General features: G+C 39.3%; 1 protein-coding gene across 6 annotated transcripts in view; it reads left to right on the plus strand.

Moving 5' to 3' along the window:
- Nucleotides 1-23,626, plus strand: part of Foxj3 (forkhead box J3) — a 98,085-nt gene that overhangs the window by 23,186 nt on the left and 51,273 nt on the right. For 5 of the 6 annotated variants that reach the window (XM_028886471.2, XM_037202900.1, XM_028886469.2 and 2 more), the window contains exon 3: nucleotides 13,143-13,467. The exons of the other annotated variant lie outside the window; for it this stretch is intronic. In XM_028886471.2, coding sequence (XP_028742304.1) covers nucleotides 13,143-13,467 — 325 coding nt within the window. The remainder of the gene's footprint in view (nucleotides 1-13,142; nucleotides 13,468-23,626) is intronic. 6 annotated transcript variants of the gene reach the window in all.

A 23,626-nucleotide genomic window follows, 5' to 3' on the forward strand; every position in this document is an offset into this window, starting at 1 on the left:
CGATCTGTTTTAGCCCATCTTAATGTGATTTTGGTAGAATGCCTGCACATTGCTGAAAAAACTTTAGTAGGTTTTATAAATCATGTAAAAAACGTTAAAAAGAAAACCCCTCAAGATTAACAAGTACTCCTGTAGTCTGAATCTGTTGCATTTACATGCTGAGTTTGGGTGAGAGTCTGAATAGTGAGGGATACCAGGTCATCAGCATCCATTCAGTTGCTGAGTTTGAAATGGCAATGGTGGAGTTCAGATCCTGGTGGACAGTTTCTGTCTGAGTTGATTCTTAAAAATTTTCAGATCCTGTTTGGTTCTTGAGTTTGGATAAGATGGATTTGAATTTTGTGATGTACATAAATTTTTATGTCTGAGTACAGACTCGTCAAGAGTGAAAACCTCGAAACAATGCAGGTTTTCTTTGAGCATTTGCTCTATAGACAAGTGTGCATATATAACATGACTTCTTTCCCTAATATAGCAATACACTTGGAATTTGGTTTCCTCAAAGCAAAAATAGAGAAATTCTTTTATTCAGCATAATTTTGAGATTATATCTGTGTTGCTGGGTATATTAGGAGTTACTCAGTTTTGGATATGTATACTCAACAACAATTTATTTATCCATCTACCCATTGATGAGTGTTTGGGCTGTTTCTGGTTTTATCTATTATAAATAAAGATGCTATGAAAATCTGTGTGCACATATATGTCTAAATATATGGTTTATTTTTGGGTAAATACATAAAAGTATGTATGTGATGGATTTGTGCTTAACTTTTTAAGAAACTGCCAAATGTTTCTAAAGTAGTTGCTTCGCTTTACATTCCTACCAGCAACACTTAATTTTAGCTATTCCAGTAGGTGAGTAGTTTTTGCATGTTCTCAGTATCTGTTTTGCCTGAGCATCTTTTCAGGTAGTTACTTGACATTGTGCAGCATCTTCTTAGTTCAAGCATCTGTCCAAATATTTTGTCATAAAATTGGTTTGTTTTCCTACTGATTTGTGAGAGTTCTTTATATTTCTAGATACAAGTGCTTTTAAAGATGTTTGTTTGTTTTTACAGATACCCTCTGTTCCCTTGTCTTAGGGTTTCTATTGCTGTGACGAAACACCATGACCATAAAGCAAGTTGGGGAGGAAAGGGTTTATTCGGCTTACACTTCCACATTACTGTTCACCACTGAAGGAAATCAGGACAGGAACTCAAACAGGGCAGGATCCTGTTGGCAGGACCTGATGCAGAGGCCATGGAAGGGAACTGCTTATTGGTTTGTTTCATGTGGCTTACTCAGCCTGCTTTCTTAGAGAACCCAGGACCACCAGCCCAGGGATGGCACCACCCACCATGGGCTGGGTTCACCTCCATTGACTACTAATTGAGAATCTTCTTACAGCTGGATTTCGTGGAGGCATTTTCTCAACTGAGGCTCCTTCCTCTCTGATGACTCTAGCTTGTGTCAAGTTGACACAGAAAATCAGTCAGTATACTTGTCCATGTTGTGTTTTCATTCTTTTGAAGAATAGAAAGTGTCAAATTTGATAAAATTTATTAGTTTCATATTATAAACTTGGTGTGTGTGTGTGTCTGTGTTTGTGTGTATGTTTACAATTTCTTCTATTACTTTTAGATTTTACATTTAGGTCTATCTCCCTCCCTGTGGCGCCCCCCCCTCCCCCGACATTTTTGTAAGAGATGTGATATCAGACCATCCCCCATACAGATATGAACCTATTGTTTGAATATCATTTTTTTTTTTTTTTTTTGGTTTTTTCGAGACAGGGTTTCTCTGTGTAGCTTTGCGCCTTTCCTGGAGCTCACTTGGTAGCCCAGGCTGGCCTCGAACTCACAGAGATCCGCCTGCCTCTGCCTCCCGAGTGCTGGGATTAAAGGCGTGCGCCACCACGCCCGGCCAATTTTTTTTTTTTTTTTTTTTTTTTTTTTAAATTCAGTGATTTGTTTGGGAACTTGCATTGAAAGGCAACTGAAATTATATGTTTGAATGTGTTTTGGGCTATATTCTGTTGAGGTAGTTGTATTACTGTAGTTTTAGAGTAAGCTTTAAAAACTGCTCGTCATACTTTTTAAATTAGGGGAAGGACCTAATATAGCTTACATTTGTTAAGTGATAACTTGAAAATTAGATAATAACTGTAGTGTCCTTGAGTAGATGCAGATAAATTTCAGCAAGAGTTTTAGCTAGGCTTGGTGACTTATGCCTATAACCTCAGCACTAGGAGACTGAGACAAGAGAATTGTTTGAGTTTGAAGCCAGTCTGGGCTACATATTGGGGTCTGGAAGGTTTTTATGGGTGCTGGGGATAGGCTGGTCAGTGGATAGGATGTTGCCGTGAGATAGGAGTAATGTGTTGTAGTGTGGTACCATGCTGCATGGTTATGGTAAGCACTTAGAATTGGATATTTCAAGGGGGCCAAAGGGTAACAGACTGGGGAAGTGGAGAGTCTTGAGGGTTCCCACTACAAAGAAATAAGTTAACCATAATTGGTATGCTAATGCCCTGATTTGATCATTGTATATACCATAAATGTGCATGCTCTGGCTGACTTGGAATAAAAGACAAATTTAAAAACCTACTCAGAAAATTTAAGAGAAACTTCATTGTATTTTATTTACCATTTTGTAGCCCCAACATTTAAATACAATTTTTTCTTTTCTTTTTTTTTTTCTTTTTAGATTTATCTATTATAAATACAATGTTCTGCCTGAGTGTACACCTGCAGGCCAGAAGAGGGCACCAGATCTCACTACAGATGGTTGTGAGCCACCATGTGGTTGCTGGGAATTGAACTCAGGATCTCAGGAAGAATAGCCAGTGCTCTTAACCTCTGAGCCATTTCTCCACCCCATAAATACGGTTTAAAAGCTATCCATTGTACAGTTTTCTTACAGCGATGTTAATATATCATAACATTTTCACTACTTGGTAACATTATTAAATAATACCTCCTTAGGCTTCATTCCTTTTTGCCATCTTTCAACTGGTGTGTGTGTGTGTGTGTGTGTGTGTGTGTGTGTGTGTGTGTGTGTGTGTGTACTCTAGTGAACATGTTTTCTTGGGACGGCAGTGGGTTTGAGAAATTATCATTATGTAATTTTGGCTAGCAAGAAACTCACTATGTAGACCAGGCTGGCCTCTATCTCACAGAGATCTGCTCACACAGAAAACATAAAGTCAGTCAGAAAACACAAGGATAAAGTCAGAGTGGCAAAGCTGAGAAGCCCTCCAATGGTGTCAAGAAACAAAACACAAACAGCAGAGTCTGGAAAAGCTGTCTCCAGGCAGAGACTCAGAGTCAAAGACATTTTAGCAATAGCATCTCTATCCATGATTTGTTGGTAGCCATTTCACCTCAGATAGCTCTGGAATTCCCTTCCATACCTTTCCACTCAAAATAATGATAATGGTAATGAGCTGGTGTTTTATGTAAATTGGTAACTTGATATGCTCTTAAAGCAAAAGGTCTATTTATTTAGTTTTTAGATTAATGATTACATTTACAAAATTTAAAACTCATTAGTTAAATTATAGCCTTTTAGGGGTCCAGATCAACTCATTCTATTTTTAAGTCAGAGTGAACTCAAAGTCTTGCCTATGCTGTGAAAACACTCTACCATTGACTTACATCCTCAGCTCTTGAGGTTTGAAAATGTCTTCCTGTGTAGTCAAGGCTGGACTGGAATTGGAGACCTGCCTCAGCCTTCTGAGTGCTGGGATTCTCTGTAGTGTGCCTCTGTGTCTGGCTCTATTTTCCATTTTATCTAATATCATGGTTTCTTCCTTAAACATCACAGTCTTGAACGAGCTACTCATCTCTGTCTTCAAGGAAGCTGTAGTTAACATTTTCTAAAATTCTCAATGTTCTCTACATTGATTCTTCCCTCTCTCTACCCCTTTTAATATTTTTGGTCCATGTCTTATAAAAAATTAGAGTGATTATATGTAGTAGACTACATTTTATTTTATCTTTCTTTTAAACCAGACTTGAAATTGTAACAAGGAACCTAAAAGTAGATACTATATAGTGCATTTATAATCCTCTGGGAATACCTTTTTAAGTAAACACAGATATTTATCATGACTGTTCTATGCATTGATACTATAATATAAATGATAGTTAATAATTAAAGCTCTTTATTGTCACACTCTAGTGTGTCATATTGCTGATTTAAGACTTAGTGGTAAATTGTAGATTAAAAACAACCTTCCCGGTTTTATGTAGTGTATGAAAAGTGCCATTGTAATGACTTCTTGTGGCTAGGAAGACTTTCATGATAGATAGGAAGGGTTATTTTGCCTTGGTTTTAAAATCCATAGTGTAGCATTGAAATCCATTTAGATGTGCTACAGTCTGTACATTGAGAACAATGAGCAAGCATATTCTAATCAGTATTCAGCTTATCAGTAATAATGGCTGGCATGAATGAATGCCTGCCAATGTGCTCATATTCACTGTGTACTGTGTTCCTACATATTTTGTGATGATCATAATGAAAATGACAGTACTAGCTTCTGAGCTAGTTCTGACCATTTACACTATTGTGAGAGGCTCTCTGGACTGTGTTGATACTTTGTGCTCTAACAAATAAAGCTTGCCTGGAGATCAGAGAGCAGAGCTAGCCATTAGTTAACTATAGTGGCCAGGCAGTGGTGACACACACCTTTAATCCCAGCACTGGGGAGGAGGAAACAGGAAGTGATATGGCTGGGTGGAGAGAGGAAGTGATAAGGCAGGGGAGAGACAGGAGCTTGGCACCTTTCAAGGCTGAGGAGTTGGCGAGGAAAAAGGAGGCTGGCTTTTCCTTTACTTCTCTGATCTTTCAGCATTTATCTCGATATCTGGCTCTGGGTTTTTTATTATTAAGACCAATTAGAATTTGAGCAACATCAGACTATATTCCGAGAACTGCTAAACTATGGAAATTACAAGCAGCAGTATAACCTGTTTCTTTACCATTGTCAGTGCATCATCTTCTCACCCCCATTGCTAGCATTGGTGCTACCTCACTGGTATAATGTCATAGAGGCAGAATATCTCAAGAGATACTGGATGATGAACAGAGACAGAGTGGTTTCAAACAGAGGCAAGGATAAAATTTAATGGAACAAAATGACTATGTGGACACAAATAACCTAGCATAAGAAGGGTTAATAGCAGATTCTGTTTTGGTTTTTAAATATCAGCTGCAGGGATGGTTTGGATGATATGTGGAAAGGGATCGATGGTCGTTAGCCTATTATCTACTCGTATAATTCCATAGGTAGAGTTTTGAATGTAGTGTATTGCATGCATGATAGATTAGTTTATGTGCCTAAATGTTATTTTTCCTCTTTATAAAGTAAAATAGTTTTTGTTTTTGTTTTTGGCAGGGTGTTGCTTTGTATCCCTGATCCCCTGCCTCTGTCTGGAATTAAAGGCGTGTACTACACCCTGCCTAAAGTAAAATAGTTTTAAGACAAGAATTTCATATAGAGTAAAGATTACTTTTGGCCTGGGAAGATGGCTCAGTGGATAAAGTGTTTTTTTGCACAAGGATGTGAGGTTAGATTTTCAGTACCCACTTAAAAAGCTGGTAAGGCTGGAGAGGTTGACTCAGCAGTTCAGAGCATCAGCTGCTCTTGCAGAGGGCCTTGGTTTGGTTCCAACACCCACATGGTGGCTCACAACTGTAATTGGAGTTCCAGGGGATACAGCACCTTCTTCTGGCATCCTTGGACTCCTGCATACATGTGGTGCACATATCCTCACCCCCCCCCATAAGTAAAAGCTGGTGGGTGCAGTGGCAAGTACCTGTGTAATCTTGGCACTGGTGAGTCAGACAGGTCCCTGAGCTTTCTTATGAGTCGGTCTATTTGAATTAATGAGCTCCAGGTTCATGAGAGACCTTGTCTTAGTGGGGAAAAGTTAGAGGTCAGTGGAGGAAGAAGGCACCTGACATCTGGCCTCCACACATAAATATACTCAGGTGTATACTTACCTGTGCACACACCAGCAAATACACATACTATATACATAACGAATTAAAACATTTTGGCTCTTTGACCTGTAGCTTTGTACTCTAAACAGGGTTCTAAATTGAGAGTATGGTTTGTGTGAGTTAAGAATTTTATGAATTAATATAAAAGTTGAAGGGTAATTTGGAGAGCATCTAGAGAAGAGCAATGAATATGTTGTGCTCATTAAATTGTGTAGAAAGAGTTGGAGTAGTTACAGACTTTTAACTTAGAGAAGGAACCTAAATGACATTAACTTGTAAAATGTGGTGTCATTATGAAGAAAACTCTAGCAAAAGACTTTTTTTTTCCTGTATTCTCCATGGTAGTAGAGATTTAGATTATTCTGAAAAGTATTTTAAAAAGCACAGTGGATTGCCTAATCCAGGAAAGATTGATTGTGCTATAATTTACTACTTTTGGAAATACTTTATGAGTGGGGTTGGGCTGGGGGCAGGGTCTCATGAACTTGCTGTGGAGTTGAGGCTGGCGCTGAACTGCCACGCCTGCTCCTACCTCCCGTGCTGACATGACAGATGTGCACTGCCATGCCTGTCTTCCTGTGGTGAGCTTAAGGAATATTGTTTTCTTTTTTTGTTGATGTTATTTTTTGAGACTGGGTTTCTCTGTGTAGCCCTGGCTGTCCTGGAACTTGGTCTGTATACCAGGCTGGCCTCAAACTCAGAGATCCATCTGCTCCTGCTATCTGAGTGCTGGAATTAAAGGCGTGTGCTATCACCACCCAGCCGAATATTGTTTTCTAAAGCAATTAATATCAGGACTTTACAGAATAACCTCATGGGATTCTTTTCTATCTGTTTTTGTGATAGGTGTCTTTGCAGTCACATTTTGTTTTTTGTTTCTGTTTTTGCTTTTCTGATGGTGATTCTCACCAAATCTCACTAAAGAAGTTTTAATATGCTTTGTATTGTAAAAATTCTTAGAACTTCAGATGTGAAAGAAAAGTTATGAAAGTTGAGTTTTAGTACGTGACCTTTTGTTATTTATTTGCTGAATTCTCTATCTTTAAATATAATTCTTGTTTTTATTTTCATTTCAGACCAAAAAGGATTTTCTCTCTTTTGGTTTGTCTTTTGAAAAGGTTGTTTCTTAAAGGAAAGTTTTTTTGTTTGTTCATTTGTTTTGTTTTGTTTGTTTGTTTGTTTTTCCAAAAACAGGGTTTCTCTGTGTAGTCCTAACTGTCTTGGAACTCACTTTGTAGACCAGACTGGCCTAGAATGTATAGAGGTCCACTTGCCTCTGCCTCTGAGTGCTGGGATTAAAAGTGTGTACCACCATCCCGCTCTTAAAGGAAATTTTAACAGATCAGTTATTTATGCCTTAGTGCAAAGTAGTTTAGTGCTGTTCTTTCTCCTCAATGGAACAGGGAACAACTCCTTTGAAAAAGTGTTGAAGAAAGAACAATGTACAAGGCAGTTAGAAACAAACTATACTGTCAGGATTAAGTATGTTATGCACTAAGCAAATAACATTTTCTTGGTTACATGTTTGTCTCTTTGCTGACGATAACCAGCTATGGCTTTTATATCTCCTGAGAACTATGGATTCAGAATTCCTTTGTGGAGAAAGGAAGTCTTGTGGACTGTTTCAGGAATCATTATTGTAAGATCTTATTTGTGGAATAAGTATATTTTAGTTTTCATGTGCTGTCTACAAAATTTAAAATCGCCTCTTGGGTGACTTTGAGTAAGTAGTTTTGAAGGGTTCATTTTCACCGAAATTGCTAGGTGATTGTGTGATGTAGGGTGTGTATGTTTAAAATCACTGAATAGCAATAATTCATACTTAGTATAATTGGTTTACTTTGTAATCTTAAATATAAATCATAAATTGTGAAGAATATTCTAAGAAGGGTCCATAGACTGCTGAAGAGGTTCCATTGCATCAAAATAAACCCCCAAGGGAAGCAGAGCCCTAAGCTGGCCTGAACTCATAGAGATCTGCCTCCCTCTGTCTCCTGAGTGTTAGAATTAAAGGTATAAGCCACCATGTTGGCAACATTTCTTAAAGATTTATGTATTTATTATGTATACAGTGTTCTGTTTGCATGTATCCCTGCAGGCCAGAAGAGGGAGCCAGATCTCATTACAGATGGTTGTGAGCCACCATGTGGGTGCTGGGAATTGAACTCAGGTCCTCTGGAAGAACAGCCAGTGTTCGTAACCTCTGAGCCATCTCTCCAGCCCTTGGCAACATTTCTTTAGCTAAGGCTTTAGATTGCATTTCAGAAGTAAGAGTGTGTTTTTCCGTCAAAAACAGGGCTTTAACTTATAGGACGAATAAGGCCATAGGCAGGCCTGCTGTCTAAGCTGAGGATCTGTATTTTATTTCCTCTTATAATTCTTTAATCAGTTTATTTCTCTTCTAGGGCATTTAGTTTATGTGACAAGAAGGAGCCAGTTTATTACGCACAAAGATTTCATTTGAGTTCTCTGTTGTGCAATTTTTTATCTGCTGCCAAATCTCTAGGTAAAATACCAGGTTCTAGGAATGAAGAGGAAGGGCTCAGTACCATTTGGGTCACAAAATCATCACCCTCCTTAGGTTTATTCTTATTACTTTCCTTTGTGTCCTCTTCTTACCCTATTGGTGATAAAATATCTCCACCATTCTATTTCCTTGTTTGAACTGTAAAGCTTTCTGAATAATCGTTGCTACTCCTTGTGAATGAGGAAAATTGCAGGCGGAAGCCAAAGAAGTGTAATATGGTAGTAAAAGCACATATGAGGTCATATCAGTGGTGTTTTGTAAAGTGAAATTAGTTCCCCATCTCCCTACTCACGTGTCTTGACTTAGTTTTGAGAAGTGTTTTGTTTGTTTTTGTTTTGAGATGGGATTTTATTCAGTAGACCTAGCTAGCTTTGAACTTAGCACTCCTGCCCCAGCCTCTTTAAAGTGCTGAGATTACAGGCATAAGCTGCCACACCTGTTGTGTTGTCATACTTGGATGTTCTTTATGCCTTAAAAGTTGTGAAAAAATTTCTTTTGGAAGCTCTTTTAAGTAAAACAGTTGCAACATCAATTTCAGAACTTTAGACCTTAGTTCTCCATTCCTTTTTCTCTGTTTTCATTTCTCCTACAAGCAGTGTGTTCTTTTTTCTTCCATCTTAACTATTTTTTTCTCTGGCATTCCAGTTGAATTGTTTGTGTCAATCTGTGTTGGGCTGTAACTTTCTCAAGTTATAAAGCACCTTGCTGCTGGCAGTATCCCTTCCTAGGCTGTCCGGTCTACTTTTTGCTACTTTCTTTTAGCCTCTAACAAGTATTTTGTTTCTTGACAAGTACTCTGGTCTGATTAAGCACTTGTGTGAGTGCACACGCAGACACACATACACATCTGAATTGGGTAGTCACACTTGTTTTAACCATTGGAGTTCTTTCTTCCAAGGAGCTGAGGGACTCCATGATACAGGGCATTAAACTTGGATATAAATTCTGTGCTATTTATTTAATCCATGCCTTATAAGAACAGGATCTTACTCAGCTTAGGAGATACAGAGTGGAAAGAAATAATGGACTAGGCTTTGTATAGGGAGAGATGTTTGATTTGAGTGGAGAGACCATTTCAGATGAGAAAATTTTTATTCCTTATTGAATTAGTTATTTTTTCAGATCATTTGTATCTGCATTTTATTAGGTGGCATCAGAGATACTAGTTTATGGTCACTGTTCTCAGTGGGGATGTATGAGAGAGGGGTGAAGGTAGAAAGCTTAGGTATATGAAGTGTGTTAAATGCCAAATTTAGGTTAGAACAGCTCTAGGAAATTGAGAGAAGAATTAGTAAAGCAATAATAAAAGCTAAAACTTTTGAAAATATGTCTAGCTGTAGTGTCAGGAAAGAGACATCAAAAGTGCATGGCTGTAATGACATGAGAAGAGTGTTGCTAATTTCTCTTTGAGTGTGTACAGTGGACTTGAGGGGATTAGCAGGGAGGGATGGGGAGAAGTCAGTCCAGGAGGCCAGCTAGGAAGGAGGCTTTGGGAATGGGGTGAGGTAAAGTGGCCTGGCATCTCCTAATCAGCTCTCCAGAACCAGATTCCTCAGCGCTTTTGGTGCTGTTTTAAAACATCCCACCACCTGTCTCTGACACTAGTGGACTTCTGCCATCACTGTTCCAACAAGTTCCTTTCTAAACCTCCTGGTGAGCTGGCCAGATGTAATGGTCAGATTTGATGTTTTTGCTTGATGGAGACTCACTGCAGCTTCTAGCTTAAGTATCACAATGGAGGCCCTTCCTGCCTTACTGCCAAGAGTATATAAACTTGAATACATTAGAAACAACCCTGGAACTTAATGGAGTAGTTAACGTTTGCCCTAGCACAGAGATAATTAGAAGTACAACATGCCATAATTTTGACACAGTATGGCCTTCTTTCCAGGCTGTTTAGAGCTTCATTTTCTTTAAGGTGCAGATGAAGTTCTTCCTCCTGCCTCCAGGACTGCAGTCTGTGTTTCCTTTATAGTACCTATACTTAATGTTGCTCCTTCATTCAATATTTTTTCATGCCTGATCTTGATTAAACTGTCAGTTCCCCAAGGGCCAGAAATCGATAATGGTTCTCTGTGTTTATTACTCAAGCAGTCTCATATACATGTGTAATTATGAATTCTTGTTAAATGTATTGCCACACATTTAAATACCTCCTTCTTGCTGACATACCCCAAGTGTGTTAAGTTCTTACACTGGTGCCAGTTACATTTCAGTTTAAACATGCCTTTATATTAACGTGGGAGTTGTGTGTAACAACTGCTGCCGTCTTAAAATTTGAACAAGGTAAAGCTGTGTGCAGAGAGAGACTGAGACAGCTAGAGCAACAGCATGTAGGGGAATAATAACCGATACTTCTTTGGTGCTGAACAGTAATAATAGCTCTCATTTTTATGATCATCATCCGTTGACCTTTAAAAAAGAACTTTTTTGTCTGACGTTGTTCTAAGTGCTTTAGATCAGTCACATAGGTACAGCTGTAATTTTCCTCCTCATTTCACAGTGAAGATGCTACAGAAAAACTGTTGACTTGGGCATTAAGAGACCTGGGCTCCTGTTTTAGTTCTGCTTGTGCCTGTGTGAAAGCAACTCTAACGTCAGTGGACCCTTACTTAGTTTACCATCTTTAAAGTGAAGGTCAGAGGCTGTGAGCTTCGGGTGCTTCCCCCTCGTTTGCTGTAGTGTAATCTTGAAATGAGCACACCTCGTATGTCACAGTCTTCCTAAGGGACTCATGCTGGGCCTGAGCATTGCTGGCTGCTACAGTGTGGTGGGATGAGGTGAGTTTATTTCTTTGTTTGAGGAGCCTTGAAGGTGCCATTTAGGGGAATTTTAAGTTTGGTTTTCAGAAAAGGAGGAGAGAATTTGAGAAGCAAGGCAAAACAGTGGCACAGAGCATTAGGAAAATAGGATGAGACTAGGACTCTAGGTCTCTGTGTCTCTGTCTCCTTCCTCCCTGCCTTTCTCTTCCTCCTCCCTCCTCTTCTTTACTTCCTCTTCCCTTCTGTCTTCTCTTCTTCCTCTGTCTTTTCCCTCTCTCCCTCTTCCTCCCCCCAACTCAAAAGTGTATTATTAGTACCTTACCTTCCCAAGACACTCCTAGACTAATATTATTAACACCTCCTGAGTAATTGCTCTGTGTATGCACGTATGCCTTATCAGATAGTATTTTAAGTGTAGGTACTTTGATTGTTTCCTTGTATACATGAGGAACTGGAGTTTCAGACAGTGAACATTTTCACAGGCTTCCCGCTGGAAACTGTTGGAGCCAGTCCTTGATTCTGATTCCAAACCTGTGTTGTCTCTCAGAAATTGGCTCTGCCCAGGACCCTAGGTTGCTTTTTGCTAGGAGCTACTTGGGATGAAGGACCTATGTGGGGTGTTCCCTGCCACAAGATCCTCCTTCTGCTTGGCCTTTTTTCTTTGTTTCTGTAGTGTTGGGGAGCAAATCTAGGACCTTCCGTATGCTCAGTTCTGCCACTGGGCTGCGCTTCCAGCTCTACAGTCTTGACTCTAGTGCTGTTTTGTACTTTGGTGTCACTTAGAAGTCACTTTCATCTTCCACTTTGTCAGTGGGTCACTGGTCTTGCTTTTGTGACCCTGGGACAGAATGTTTGTGTGCTCTGCTTGAACACCAGCAATTGCAGTCTGAAGTGTCAGCATCCTTTCTATGTTCTCATTTCCCATCTCTTCAGTAGCTTATTTCTTTTTTTCTAGAAGGTGTGTTAACCTGGTGGAACTTTTCTTTCTTGGAGTGGTAATAATGGTATGAGTTTTTTTAGCCTCGGAGAAAAATACATTAGAAGTTCCAACTTTGCAGGGCGTGTATTGAAGCCTGGGCTTGTGGTGTGCTTTTTGACCAATTGTGGCTTACTCTCTTATCTTACACTCTTAGGTCTTCAATTTTTGTAAGCTGGTTTCTTGCCTTTGGTTTTTACTAATTGCCTGGTACTGCCTGTCTTCTTCCTTCCACAGTGTCCTTGACTGTCCTTCCTGAGGCGGCTCCTCAGCTAGCTTGTCTTCTACTATTCCGTTCTGCCCTGCTTTTATCTTTCTACCCTCCCCCGCTCAACTTTACCTTCTTGCCCTAATGCTGATTCCTGTATCTGTTTCTCAGTTCTCTGACATCTTGCCTTCACCTTAGTGTTGGCACACCTTTGTATAACTTCTAAAATTTGTGTCCAAGAAATGGAGATAGAAGTGTACAGTTTGAATTTTAAGGGTTTGTGGTGTGTTGGTGAGTAAGGACTTGGGCTGCTGATGGAGTTTTCATACCAAGATCCTGCTGACCACTCCTCCCCTCCTTTCCCCTCCCCTCCTTTCCCCTCCCCTCCCCTTCCTCTCCCTCCTCCCCCCTCTTTTTTTCTGAGAAAGATTGGCATTAGCAGTCAGTTTATGTATTATTTTGTATTTTAAACCCTTTATGATTGGAGAGAAAAAAGATAGGAAGTGTTGATCCCTTAAATATTTAGTTTGGTCATTAATGTAACTCAGTCTTTTCCCTCCAGATTTAACTCAGGCGTTCCCTCACTTTGGAGCTCCTAGATTTGTGAATATTGGATTATTTTGAGAAGCAGGGGTTGTTTCCTTGATATTCACTAAGGAGTCTATTTACCTTCAGGATGACATCTGAACTGGAGAGCAGCCTAACATCTATGGACTGGTTACCACAGCTCACCATGAGAGCAGCCATCCAAAAATCTGATGCTACACAAAATGCACACGGAACGGGAATTTCTAAGAAGAATGCACTCCTTGACCCAAACACAACACTGGACCAGGAAGAAGTCCAACAGCACAAAGATGGAAAACCTCCGTACAGTTATGCCAGCCTCATCACATTTGCAATTAATAGTTCTCCCAAAAAGAAAATGACTTTAAGTGAGATTTACCAGTGGATTTGTGATAACTTCCCGTATTATAGAGAGGCTGGCAGTGGTTGGAAGGTAAGAATTTTGTTTAAATTTTAGCTTTTGTGCAATAAGCAATGGTAATAGTGTTAACTGCTATTGAAAGTAAAACTTTGTTGAAAGCCATAGAATTATCTCACTTAATCATTTTTAGGATGCCAGAAATGGGGAAAAAAAAATTAATTCTATTGATTGATTGATGATGTGAGTGTCTGCATGCCACTGTGCACACATGGAGACCAAGCAACAGCTTGTGGGAGTTGGTTTTCTCTTTCTGCTGTATGGTCCCAGAGATCAAACTCAGGTCATCAGGCTTTGTCAGCAAGTGTCATTACCCACTGAACCATCTTGCTGGCCCTGGGAATTTGTAAAGTTAGTGATGGACTTATTTTTGGAAGTAGCATGGGAGAACTTTATGATGTCCTGGGACTGATATAGCGTGGACTGAGAGAGTGCACTGAGGACACAGCCGTCAGTAGGAAGCGATACCTCATGTGACACTGGGGTAGACAACAGAACTATAGTAGGATGATCAAAACCAAAAATTTGTATGGTTAGAATACTGTTGACCAGATGATAGGCTTTTTTCAGGTTTCGTCATGTTTTCTTCAGTGTCCTTTATGTTGCAATTCAGTTGTCATTCTCTCCGTTCTCCTCTAATTTGTGAATGTCCCATACTCTTGTCTTTTGTGACTTAGACATTTTTAAAGAGTTTGTCAGAAATGTGGACTTTTCCTTGGCTTGGTGGTATTTTCTCATGATAGAAGTAGTGCATTTGGGGCCGAGTAACAAAGAGGTGACATACCCCTCTGCTTATCACAGGGTGTAAAATGTCAGCACAGCCATAGTTCTTGGTTAATGTGATTATCTCTGGCTCTCCACTAGAAGGCTACTGTTAATTGTTGTATAAATACAAAGTTTTGGAGAGATATTTTGAGGACATGTGAACATACTTTCTTTCTAAACTTTGCCCAATAATTTTATCATTCATGGCTGTTTTCTAATGGTGATTTTTCTTTTTCCTGTAAAATGAAGAATATTATTAATTTTCTTCAGCAAAAATGAATTTTCTGCCAACCATGGTTGTTGTTCATGGCACCTTTAAACCCTGCACTAGGAGGGTGAAGGCAGGCATGTCTCTTTGAGTATGAGGCCAGCATGGTCTACATAGTGAGTTCCAGGATAGTCAGGGCTATGTAGAGAGATCCTGTCTTTTAAAAAAAAAAAAAAAAATCAAACAAACAACAACAGCCTTGCTGGCTTTCCCTGGTCTTGTTAAGAGTGTACTAGTGGCTCTTGTAGATGGTTGTAGTTTTTATCTCAGCAACAACCTGTAACTGCAGCTCCAAGAAATCCAATGCCCTCTTCTGGTCTCCATAGGCACGTACTCATGTGTACATACATACAGGTAGCTACACATACACATGTAGCTGAAAGTTTTCCTGTGTCCCACCTGGCCTATGGTCAGGACAAATCTCTCTCACCCGTAGGTCACACAGCCACTCAGACCAAATAAACACACACAGGCTAATGTTATTTTTAAACTGTGGCCATGGCAGGCTTCTTGTTATCTAGTTCTTATATATTAAATTAATCCATTTCTATAAATCTATACTTTGACACATGGCTTGTGGCTTACCAGTATTTTTACTTACAACTTGCTTCTCATGGCAGCAGCTAGCAACGTCTCCTCCGCTCTGTCCTTCTCCTTCTTCTCTATCTGTTTGAATTTTCCACCTGCCTCTAAGCTTTGGCTTTATTTATCAACCAGAGCAACATATTTTCACAGCATACAGAAAGACATTCCCCCATCAGACACATAGAATACACATTGGAGAAAGAGGTTTTTCTTACTTGTTTAGTCATGATAGTAAGTGTTTATGGGTATTCTTTGTACTAGCATTATCATCCTTTTTTTTTTATTTTTATTTCTTGCTTGTGCTGAACTATCTTAGTTCTTTTTTCAGGACAGGGTCTCACTATGTACTCTGGGGTGGCTTCCAGCTCACTTTGATTATATGTAGTCAAGGCTGGCTTTGAACTTGAGAGCCTTCTGTCTCAGCCTCCACATACTGTGATTATAGATGTGTTTCAGTGTTGTGGGATGTGCTGTATGTTAAATGTGTTGCTCTGATTGGTTAATAAACAAAACACCGATTGGCCAGTAGCCAGGCGGGAAGTATAGGCAGGATAAGGAGAGAAGAGAATTGTGGGAACAGGGAGGCTGAGGAGAGAGACACTGCCAGCTGCCTTCATGACAAGGGAGATGTAAGGTACCGGTAAGCCATGAGCCACATGGCAACTTTATAGACTAATAGATATGGGTTAATTTAAGATATAAGAAGTATACAAGATACAAGAAGCCTGCCATGGCCATACAGTTTGTAAATGATATAAGTCTCTGTGTGTTTACTCGGTTGGGTCTGAGTGGCTGTGGGACTGGCAGGTGAGAGAGATTTGTCCTGACTGTGAGCCAAGCAGGACCAAAAAAACTCCAGCTACAATATGTAGTCAAGGCTGGCTTTGAACTTGAGATCCTTCTGTCTCAGCCTCCACATACTGTGATTATAGATGTGTTTCATCATGCCCAGCAAAAGCTTTCTATGGAATTTTCACTTGTTTGTTATTGGTGACTGAGCCTAGGGTCTCAAAAGTTCTAACTAGGCAAATGCTCAACTACTGAGCTATATCCCCAATCCTCATTGTCCTCCACATCATTGAAGCTTTGACCATTAGGAATGATTATAGGATAATTTCATACTTTTGTTTCCAGAGTAATTTTGCATCTTCCTTGTGTCAGTTCTGGAGTTCACCACTTATTTAAGGAGCTTTTGGAGACTTCACCACTTCAGTTGCCTAGTGAACAAGCAACCCAACTTGATTTCTTTTACTTTTGCACACATTTATTTATATTTATGTTTTACATAGGAATTAATCCAGCTGTGTGCTACATGGAGTGTGTGCATGCTTGTGTGTATTTGTGTGTGTGTGTGTGTGCGCGCGCACACAATAAAAGATTTATAGGGTTTTAGGTTTATATTAAGTGGTAGTTACTCTTCAGTTTCTTATAAATGTTTCTGCTTTACTACCTTTTTACATTCTTATAAAATTTTAAAGATCTGTGCTTATATACCATGCACCTATGAGGTACCGTGTGCTGTGAAAGACAGGTACATGTCTTGAGGGGAAGGATTATGCCACACTATTTTCTGTCTCTCTCAGGACACAGCAGTGTTTGTATTAGCTTCAGCTAATGCAGTTTGAATTGAAGTACGATTCCTGCTATCAGTCTTCCTTTCTATCTTCCTTTTCATCTTGCTATTTGTAAATATTGTTATTTTTATTTCTTTCTTGTTCTTTATCTAATTGGTGTTACCTTATTGCTTCAGCTTTCTTTTCCTTATAAACTGAATCTTTTGTGTGTGTGTGTGTTTTCTACATTCTTTATTGATAGCAATATTATAGAAATTATTTTTGTTTAAATAGCCTGTGTTTTATTATTATTTTTCTGTACTTAAATACTCAAATTATAGCTGCATTTTCAATTTTCTATGTGCCAGACATTATTCTAAGTTCTTTTATACCATTGTTTCTTTAAGTCACACAGCAGCCTTATTAAGTAGATATTCTTGCCCAAATGTAAAGGTAAGAAAACAGAGGCTTAAAGATATTAATTTTCCAGAATTTCTCAGGTAGAGAACGGTAGAATAAAAACTCAGTACCATATTTGGTAATTTGAGAGTTTTAGCACTTGTTCTTAACCAGTAGTATATAACTCATAATTTTGCAAAAACTACATAAATAGTGGAATTTAATTTGCAGATTTAAAATCCCTCTTAACTGGCTTACTAGTATGAAAAATGATTTTTTTTTTGTGTGTGTGTGTGTCTGTGTGTACATATGTGTGTGTACGTGTGTGTGTGTGTGTGTGTGTGTGTGTGTGTGTGTTTGTTTGTTGTACGGGTCCAAGAAAACCCTGAAGGAGGAAAAATGATTTTTAACAGCATACTTTTTTAGTAAATCTGCTTTACTAAAGCAGAAGTACATTATTTAAGGTTTATGAAAACTATTTTTATGTGTATTAGTGTTTTGCTTGCATGTGTGTCTGTACACTACATGCCTTCCTGGTGCTCATGGAGGCCAAAAGAGAGTATCAGATCCCCTGGAACTAGAGTTACAGATGGTTGTGGGCCACCTTGTGGGTGCTGGGAACTAGATCTACTAGAAGAACAACCAAACTCTATTTTCTGTTTTTACTACCAGACACTGTAGGTGCTTTTTGTCAAGGTTTGGATTCGTGAGATATAAATCTGTTTAGCAGCAGAAAAACATGGTGTCTGTAGAGAAAAAAAAAAAAAAGGCCAAAATTTGAGTAAGAAAGCTTGTCAGAGACTTATGTCAGAGACTTTATCAATGGCTGTAAACATGAATTCCTGAAGGTACCAGATAGGTAACATAGTAAGTCTAGAGGATATCAAACCAGTGGCTGCTTCTCTAATGGGTTCTGGTTATGTCTTTCCTCTTAGGCTACATAGTGGGCATCTCAATTTTTCTTCCCTAAGGGAAGCGAGAAATCTGGGTTTCTGTGTAGAATTTCCCAATTTCCAGATGTTTCTAATTCCAGGGTTCTTAATCTGCAATATAATAAATGTGTCTGTTTTGATTTTGTTTGGTCTGTGTGCTATCAGTCTTTCAATTAATTTCATTGTCCTTTCATTAATTTGAAAAGGACTTTCTCTTCTTCACTGTGCTTGGGTTTAGTAACACTGAGAAACTTAGAACAGGATCCCTAAGGGAGTTCATCCTCTTTATTAGATGAAGATACATATAATATGCAACCAGGAAGCTTTATAAAAAGCTCTTGAGAATTATTGTTGACACAGTTGGTCACAGCTACGGTGTATAAGTCATAATCATACCCATTTTGTCTGTGACTTAGTAAAAAGTGTTAACTCTAAAGGGTATAGTTACTGAGAACCAGTGGGGAGTATAAGATTCTAAAGTGATTGGTACAAAGAATAAAGTGTAACCAGAGTGAAAGGAAGAGGACTTACTAGAAAGCTATTAAAAAAAGCGAAATAGCAATTTATTTTGAATATTTAGAGGGATGTTTTATTTATTTATTCATCCATCTATTTTTGGTTTTTCGAAACAGGGTTTCTCTGTGTATCTTTGGAGCCTGTCCTGGAACTCACTCTGTAGCCCAGGCTGGCCTTGAACTCACAAAGATCTGCCTGCCTCTGCCTCCCGAGTGCTGGGATCCAACGCCACCACCACCTGGCATTTTAATGTATTTTTAAACACTTGATTATAGGGGCTCCTGGTAGAGAGTTGGAATGAACCAGATTATAGAGACCTTAAAATATATGAAAGCCCAGCTGAAGAACTTGTTTCAATTTTTAGGAACAGTACATAAATTTTGATTATGTTCCTCATCAATCTGCTTGTCCTCGCTGTCTTATAAATTGTAAATCTGTTTATTTCTTGGTGATTATTATCTCAAATCATGGTGGGAAACACCTTCAGAAATAGTGATACATTTTCACTTGGAAGTATGTGGTTTTATATATTAAGATATGGTTGGTGGAGCAGGGAGTGGGAGTGAGTGGGAAAGTATGTTTTGTCCCTAAAACTGAAAGAGTTCCCAAAAGATTATCTGGTACCATCTGCTTCAGGCAGACCTTCAGTATCTCTTGGGATTACTATTTCATACTCATTAAGTTCTTTCTCTCACTGAGTTTTAAAACACTGGATGCCTAGAATTTACTGTGCTGACTTTAATTTTCCTTTTTGTAGAGATAGGTAGATATTGAGCATTTCTATGGAGACCAAAAGCTGGGTGTGGTGGCACACGCCTTTGATCCCAACACTGGGGAGGTTAGCTGCAAGTGGATGGATCTCTGTAAGTTCAAGACCAGTGTGGTCTACATAGTGAATTCCAGGACAGCCAGAGCTACAGAATAAGACCCTGTCTCAAAAACAAAAATAAAAACAAAACAACAACAAAAGGAGACCAAAGAGAACTGATTTTTCTTTTTTGTTAGAGGTCTTTGTTTTCATAAATCCCCATTCATTCTCCTAGATTTGTTATGCAGTTCTATGTCCTGCTGCTTCCCTTTTTTCAACATAAGGAGGAGGTAGATTGGGGCAATTGGAAGGGCATTTACAGCTTGTGATGTCTGTGTTGATTGAATAGAAGGTAGGAAAAAGATTTTAAAGCAGCCACAAACTGTTTTAGAAATGTAGTCACCCAGAATAGAAAACCTTACTATGTTCATTATAAAAGGTCAGATAGAACCTTAACATTCAGTTAAAACTTCCTTTCATGTAAGGGTGTTGAAGGAGATTACATTATTAAAGGTAACTCTTGAGTATTCCATAATTGACTTATTTATAATCTGAAATAGAGGAAAAAGAATTAAAATTTTTGTGTTAATCCTTTTACTGAGGAAGATTAACCCTATAACTCATTAGGAATTAGGGTAACAAAAGATTGGGGGTGGAAAAGGAAACCTTAAAACTAAGTATAAGCAGTAGTAATTATGTCTGATCACATTGAAGAAACTAGTATATAGATGTGCATAGATGTGCAGATGTGCTTGGGTGGATGGGTGCAGTGAAGGCTAGATATCTTCCACAGTCACTTCTCCAGGGTCTTTTTCTTGAAACTGGAGCTTGCTATTTTGGCTAGACTGGCTGGCCAGTAAGCCCCTGGAATCCTTTGGTCCCTGGCCCCAGTGCTGGGGCTCCAACTGTGCACTGCTGCACCTGGCTGTTGTATTTGCATGCTGGGGATCCAAACTCAGATCCTCACGCTTGTATAGCAGGCACTATCCCAGCCCCTTAGCTTTTGACCAGAGCAGTCCAACAATGACATACTTTCTCAGGCTACAACGTAAGGTTGGAGATATACAGAGGAATCATGACTTACTGTATTTGTTTGATGGTGTTACTTGAGTAAAGGCATTCTGCACTTACTAACTCCCAGCAAAGAAGGTTGGATGATAGAAGTTGGGAACTATTCTGAAACTTTTATGTGCCTGATAGGTTACAACAGATGAGCACGGACTGATATATTCTCCTTCTGCACTGCCCCTCTTCCATCCCTCTCTTTCCTCCTTCCCACAGGGAAGGATGTGGTGATATATTGTATACCCTAATAAACTTTGCCTGAAGATCAGAGGACAGAACAAGCCACTAGATTAAACATAGAGGCCAAGTAATGGTGTCATACACCTTTAATCCCAGTATTGGGAAGCACACTCGCCTTTAATCCCAGGAAGTGATGGCTGGGTGGAGCAAGGTATATAAGGTATATAAGGCATGAGGAGACAGGAACTAAAGGTTTTTTTTTTTTGACAGAAGCGTCCCTTTCAGCTAAAGGCTTTTTCAGGCTGAGGAGTTGGTGAGGTAAGAGGTGGTGGCTGTGGCTTGTCTCTCTGATATTTCAGCATTTACCCCAGTATCTGGTACCAGGGTTTTTATTATAAGACCGATTTAAGATTCGAGCAACAGAAGAACACTCACAGTGGGAAAAGATACAGATAGATAAATCTAATGTTGATTAGATTAGAGGTGCCAGTTTAAAATAAAAGGCAGTAGAGTGCTTTTAAAATTTAGATTCTTGAACTGCAACTCAAGAGATTTTGAATTAATTACTTTGGATGGAACCCAGGAATCTATACTAATACATAATGAGGTTTTAAAAAAATTTTGTTTTTTATTTTATGTATATGGGTGTTTTGTCTTTATGTTTATCTGTGCTATTCACCACACGTGTGTTTTGTGCCCATGGAGTCCAGAAGAGGGTCAGATCCTCTGGGATGGAGTTATAGACAGCTATGGATGCTTAGAATTGAACCTGTGTTCTCTGTTAAAGTAGACTCTTAACTGCTGAGCCACCTCTCTAGCCCCATATCTTGAGTTTTTTTGATAACTGTTTTGTGCGATGGGATTTTCAATGCCAAGCAGTATGTCTTAAATACATATTTACCCTGAGCCGTTTTTCTCTAGGCCAGCTTAGGTCATTCTAACCGCTACATTCCTAACTTTTCTGGGGTTATTGGAGATAGACACCACCCAGGTTGGGAAGCCTCAAGCAGCAAAGACTGAAGCAGTGACATGTGTGGTGTATTACGTATGGGTGTTTTTATTACACCTCTGATACATGTTTGAACAGTTTTTTCATGACTAAAAAAGCATTGTGATCTAAGTTCGAGTTTGATGAGCAGGTCTCAATTCTTAATGAGGCCTTTTACATTTTGTTTAAGAATACAGTGTGGATTAGGAAACCTATTAAAGGTAAGAAGTTAGGAAATCTGACCTAACCATTGAAAGTCAGTCAGGGCTTCTAGGAAGAACTGATTCTGAGGGATTGGAGAGATGGCTCAGTAGTAAAGAGCACATGTTGATTTTCTAGAGGACATAAGTTCGAGTCCCAGTAACCCATGTTGGGCAACTCCTAACCTTCTGTAACTCCATTTTAAGGTGCTGCAACACTCTTCTGGCTTCCATGGACACCTGTACATGTGCTGCATATACCGACAGACAGACAGACAGACAGACAGACAGACAGACACACACACACACACACACACACACACACACACACACACAAAATGTTTAGGAAAGAACTGGTATTTAAAGTAAAAGCAGACATAAAGTTGGGTAGATTAATGTAGTTGAAAATTCTGGGGGCAGTAATTTTGCAAACTTAGCAACTTAAGGAAAGCCTCGGAAGTGAGAAAGAACATTAGAGTGGGTGAATGTAGGCAGTGAGGTAGTTCAGAGCATGTCTTTGGATGCTTAAGAATATTTGATTTTTATAAAATCTGTTTGCAATGGGAAAGTTTTGGAAGGTATCGTGACTGGAATCAGATTTATAATGCTAAGACATAACTGCCTACAGTGTGGAGAATGGCAGAGAGGGGAAGGGAGCACCATATAGGAAGCTGTTGTACTAGTATTCGTGAAGCTAGCGTCCTGGACTGACACAGTAACAGAAAATCTGGTGACTATAGTCTTGGTTGAGGGCCCACTTCTGGGCTCAGTGAGGCTGTCTGTGAAGTCTCGTGTGGTGGAAGGTGCACGCACCTTCTTCTCTAGGCACTGTCCTTTGCATGAAAGCCACCCTCATAATCTCATCACCCTCCCGTGGCCTTGCTTTCAGACATTACCACATTGGAATTAGATTTCAACACAATGATTTTAAGAGGACTCAAATATGGATTGTCTTTAACTTACTACATACAACCTGCCGTGACGTAGTATCAAGCCATGTCTTGTATAATGTAAGAATTTCACAAGCTGAATTCTTCTAGTTCCTTTATACTTTTAACTTCAAAATACCTAAAATTTTATATATTGTGTGTTTGTGTGCACCATGGTCAGAAGATAACTCTGTGAAGTTGGCTCTCTTTCCACTTGCATGGGCTTCAGTGGTCAGGTATAGGGAATCAGGCTTGGTGCTGGGCCATCTCACTTGGCCCTTTTTTCAATTAAAAATTACATTTATTATTTGAGAGAGAAGAGGAGAGAGAGAGAGAGAGAGAGAGAGAGAGAGAGAGAGAGAGAGAGAGAGAGAGAGAGATTGATTGATTGATTGCAGGCATGGGTGTGGAGCTTAGAGGATACATCTCAGGAGTCAGTACTCTGCTCTACCCTGTGTTCTGAGGATGAACTCACGCCATCGGTCTTGTACAATGCAGTACCCCATCTAGTACTCAGGTGCTTTTACTTGCTGAGCTGTCTTGCTGGTCTACCTTTACTTTTATTTGTATATTGAATTTTTTAATCAACTACTGTGTCTTCTTTAGCTAGTTTTAAAGACTTCATAAGAAATTTAAAAAAATGTTTTAAAATGTACCCCCCTTTTTGTTTTTTTGTTTTTAAAGACTGTGTTTCTCTGTATATTCCTGGCTGTCCTGGAACTCCCTTTGTAGATCAGGCTGGCCTTGAACTCACAGAGATCAGCCTGCCTCTACTGAATGCTGAAATTAGAGGCATGTGCTGCCACCACCACCTGGCTAAATACTACACATAGTATTTTTTCTTTCTACGTTGCCTTCAAGATGTCTTCATTTTGGTTTTCAGCTTTTTTTTTTTAGAGACAGGGTTTCTTTGTGTAGTTTTGGTGCCTGTCCTGGATCTCGCTGTGTAGACCAGGCTGGCCTCAAACTCACAGAGATCTGCCTGG

This window comes from Peromyscus leucopus, chromosome 2 (assembly GCF_004664715.2).
Source record: "Peromyscus leucopus breed LL Stock chromosome 2, UCI_PerLeu_2.1, whole genome shotgun sequence".
NCBI classification, from domain to species: Eukaryota; Metazoa; Chordata; class Mammalia; order Rodentia; family Cricetidae; genus Peromyscus; species Peromyscus leucopus.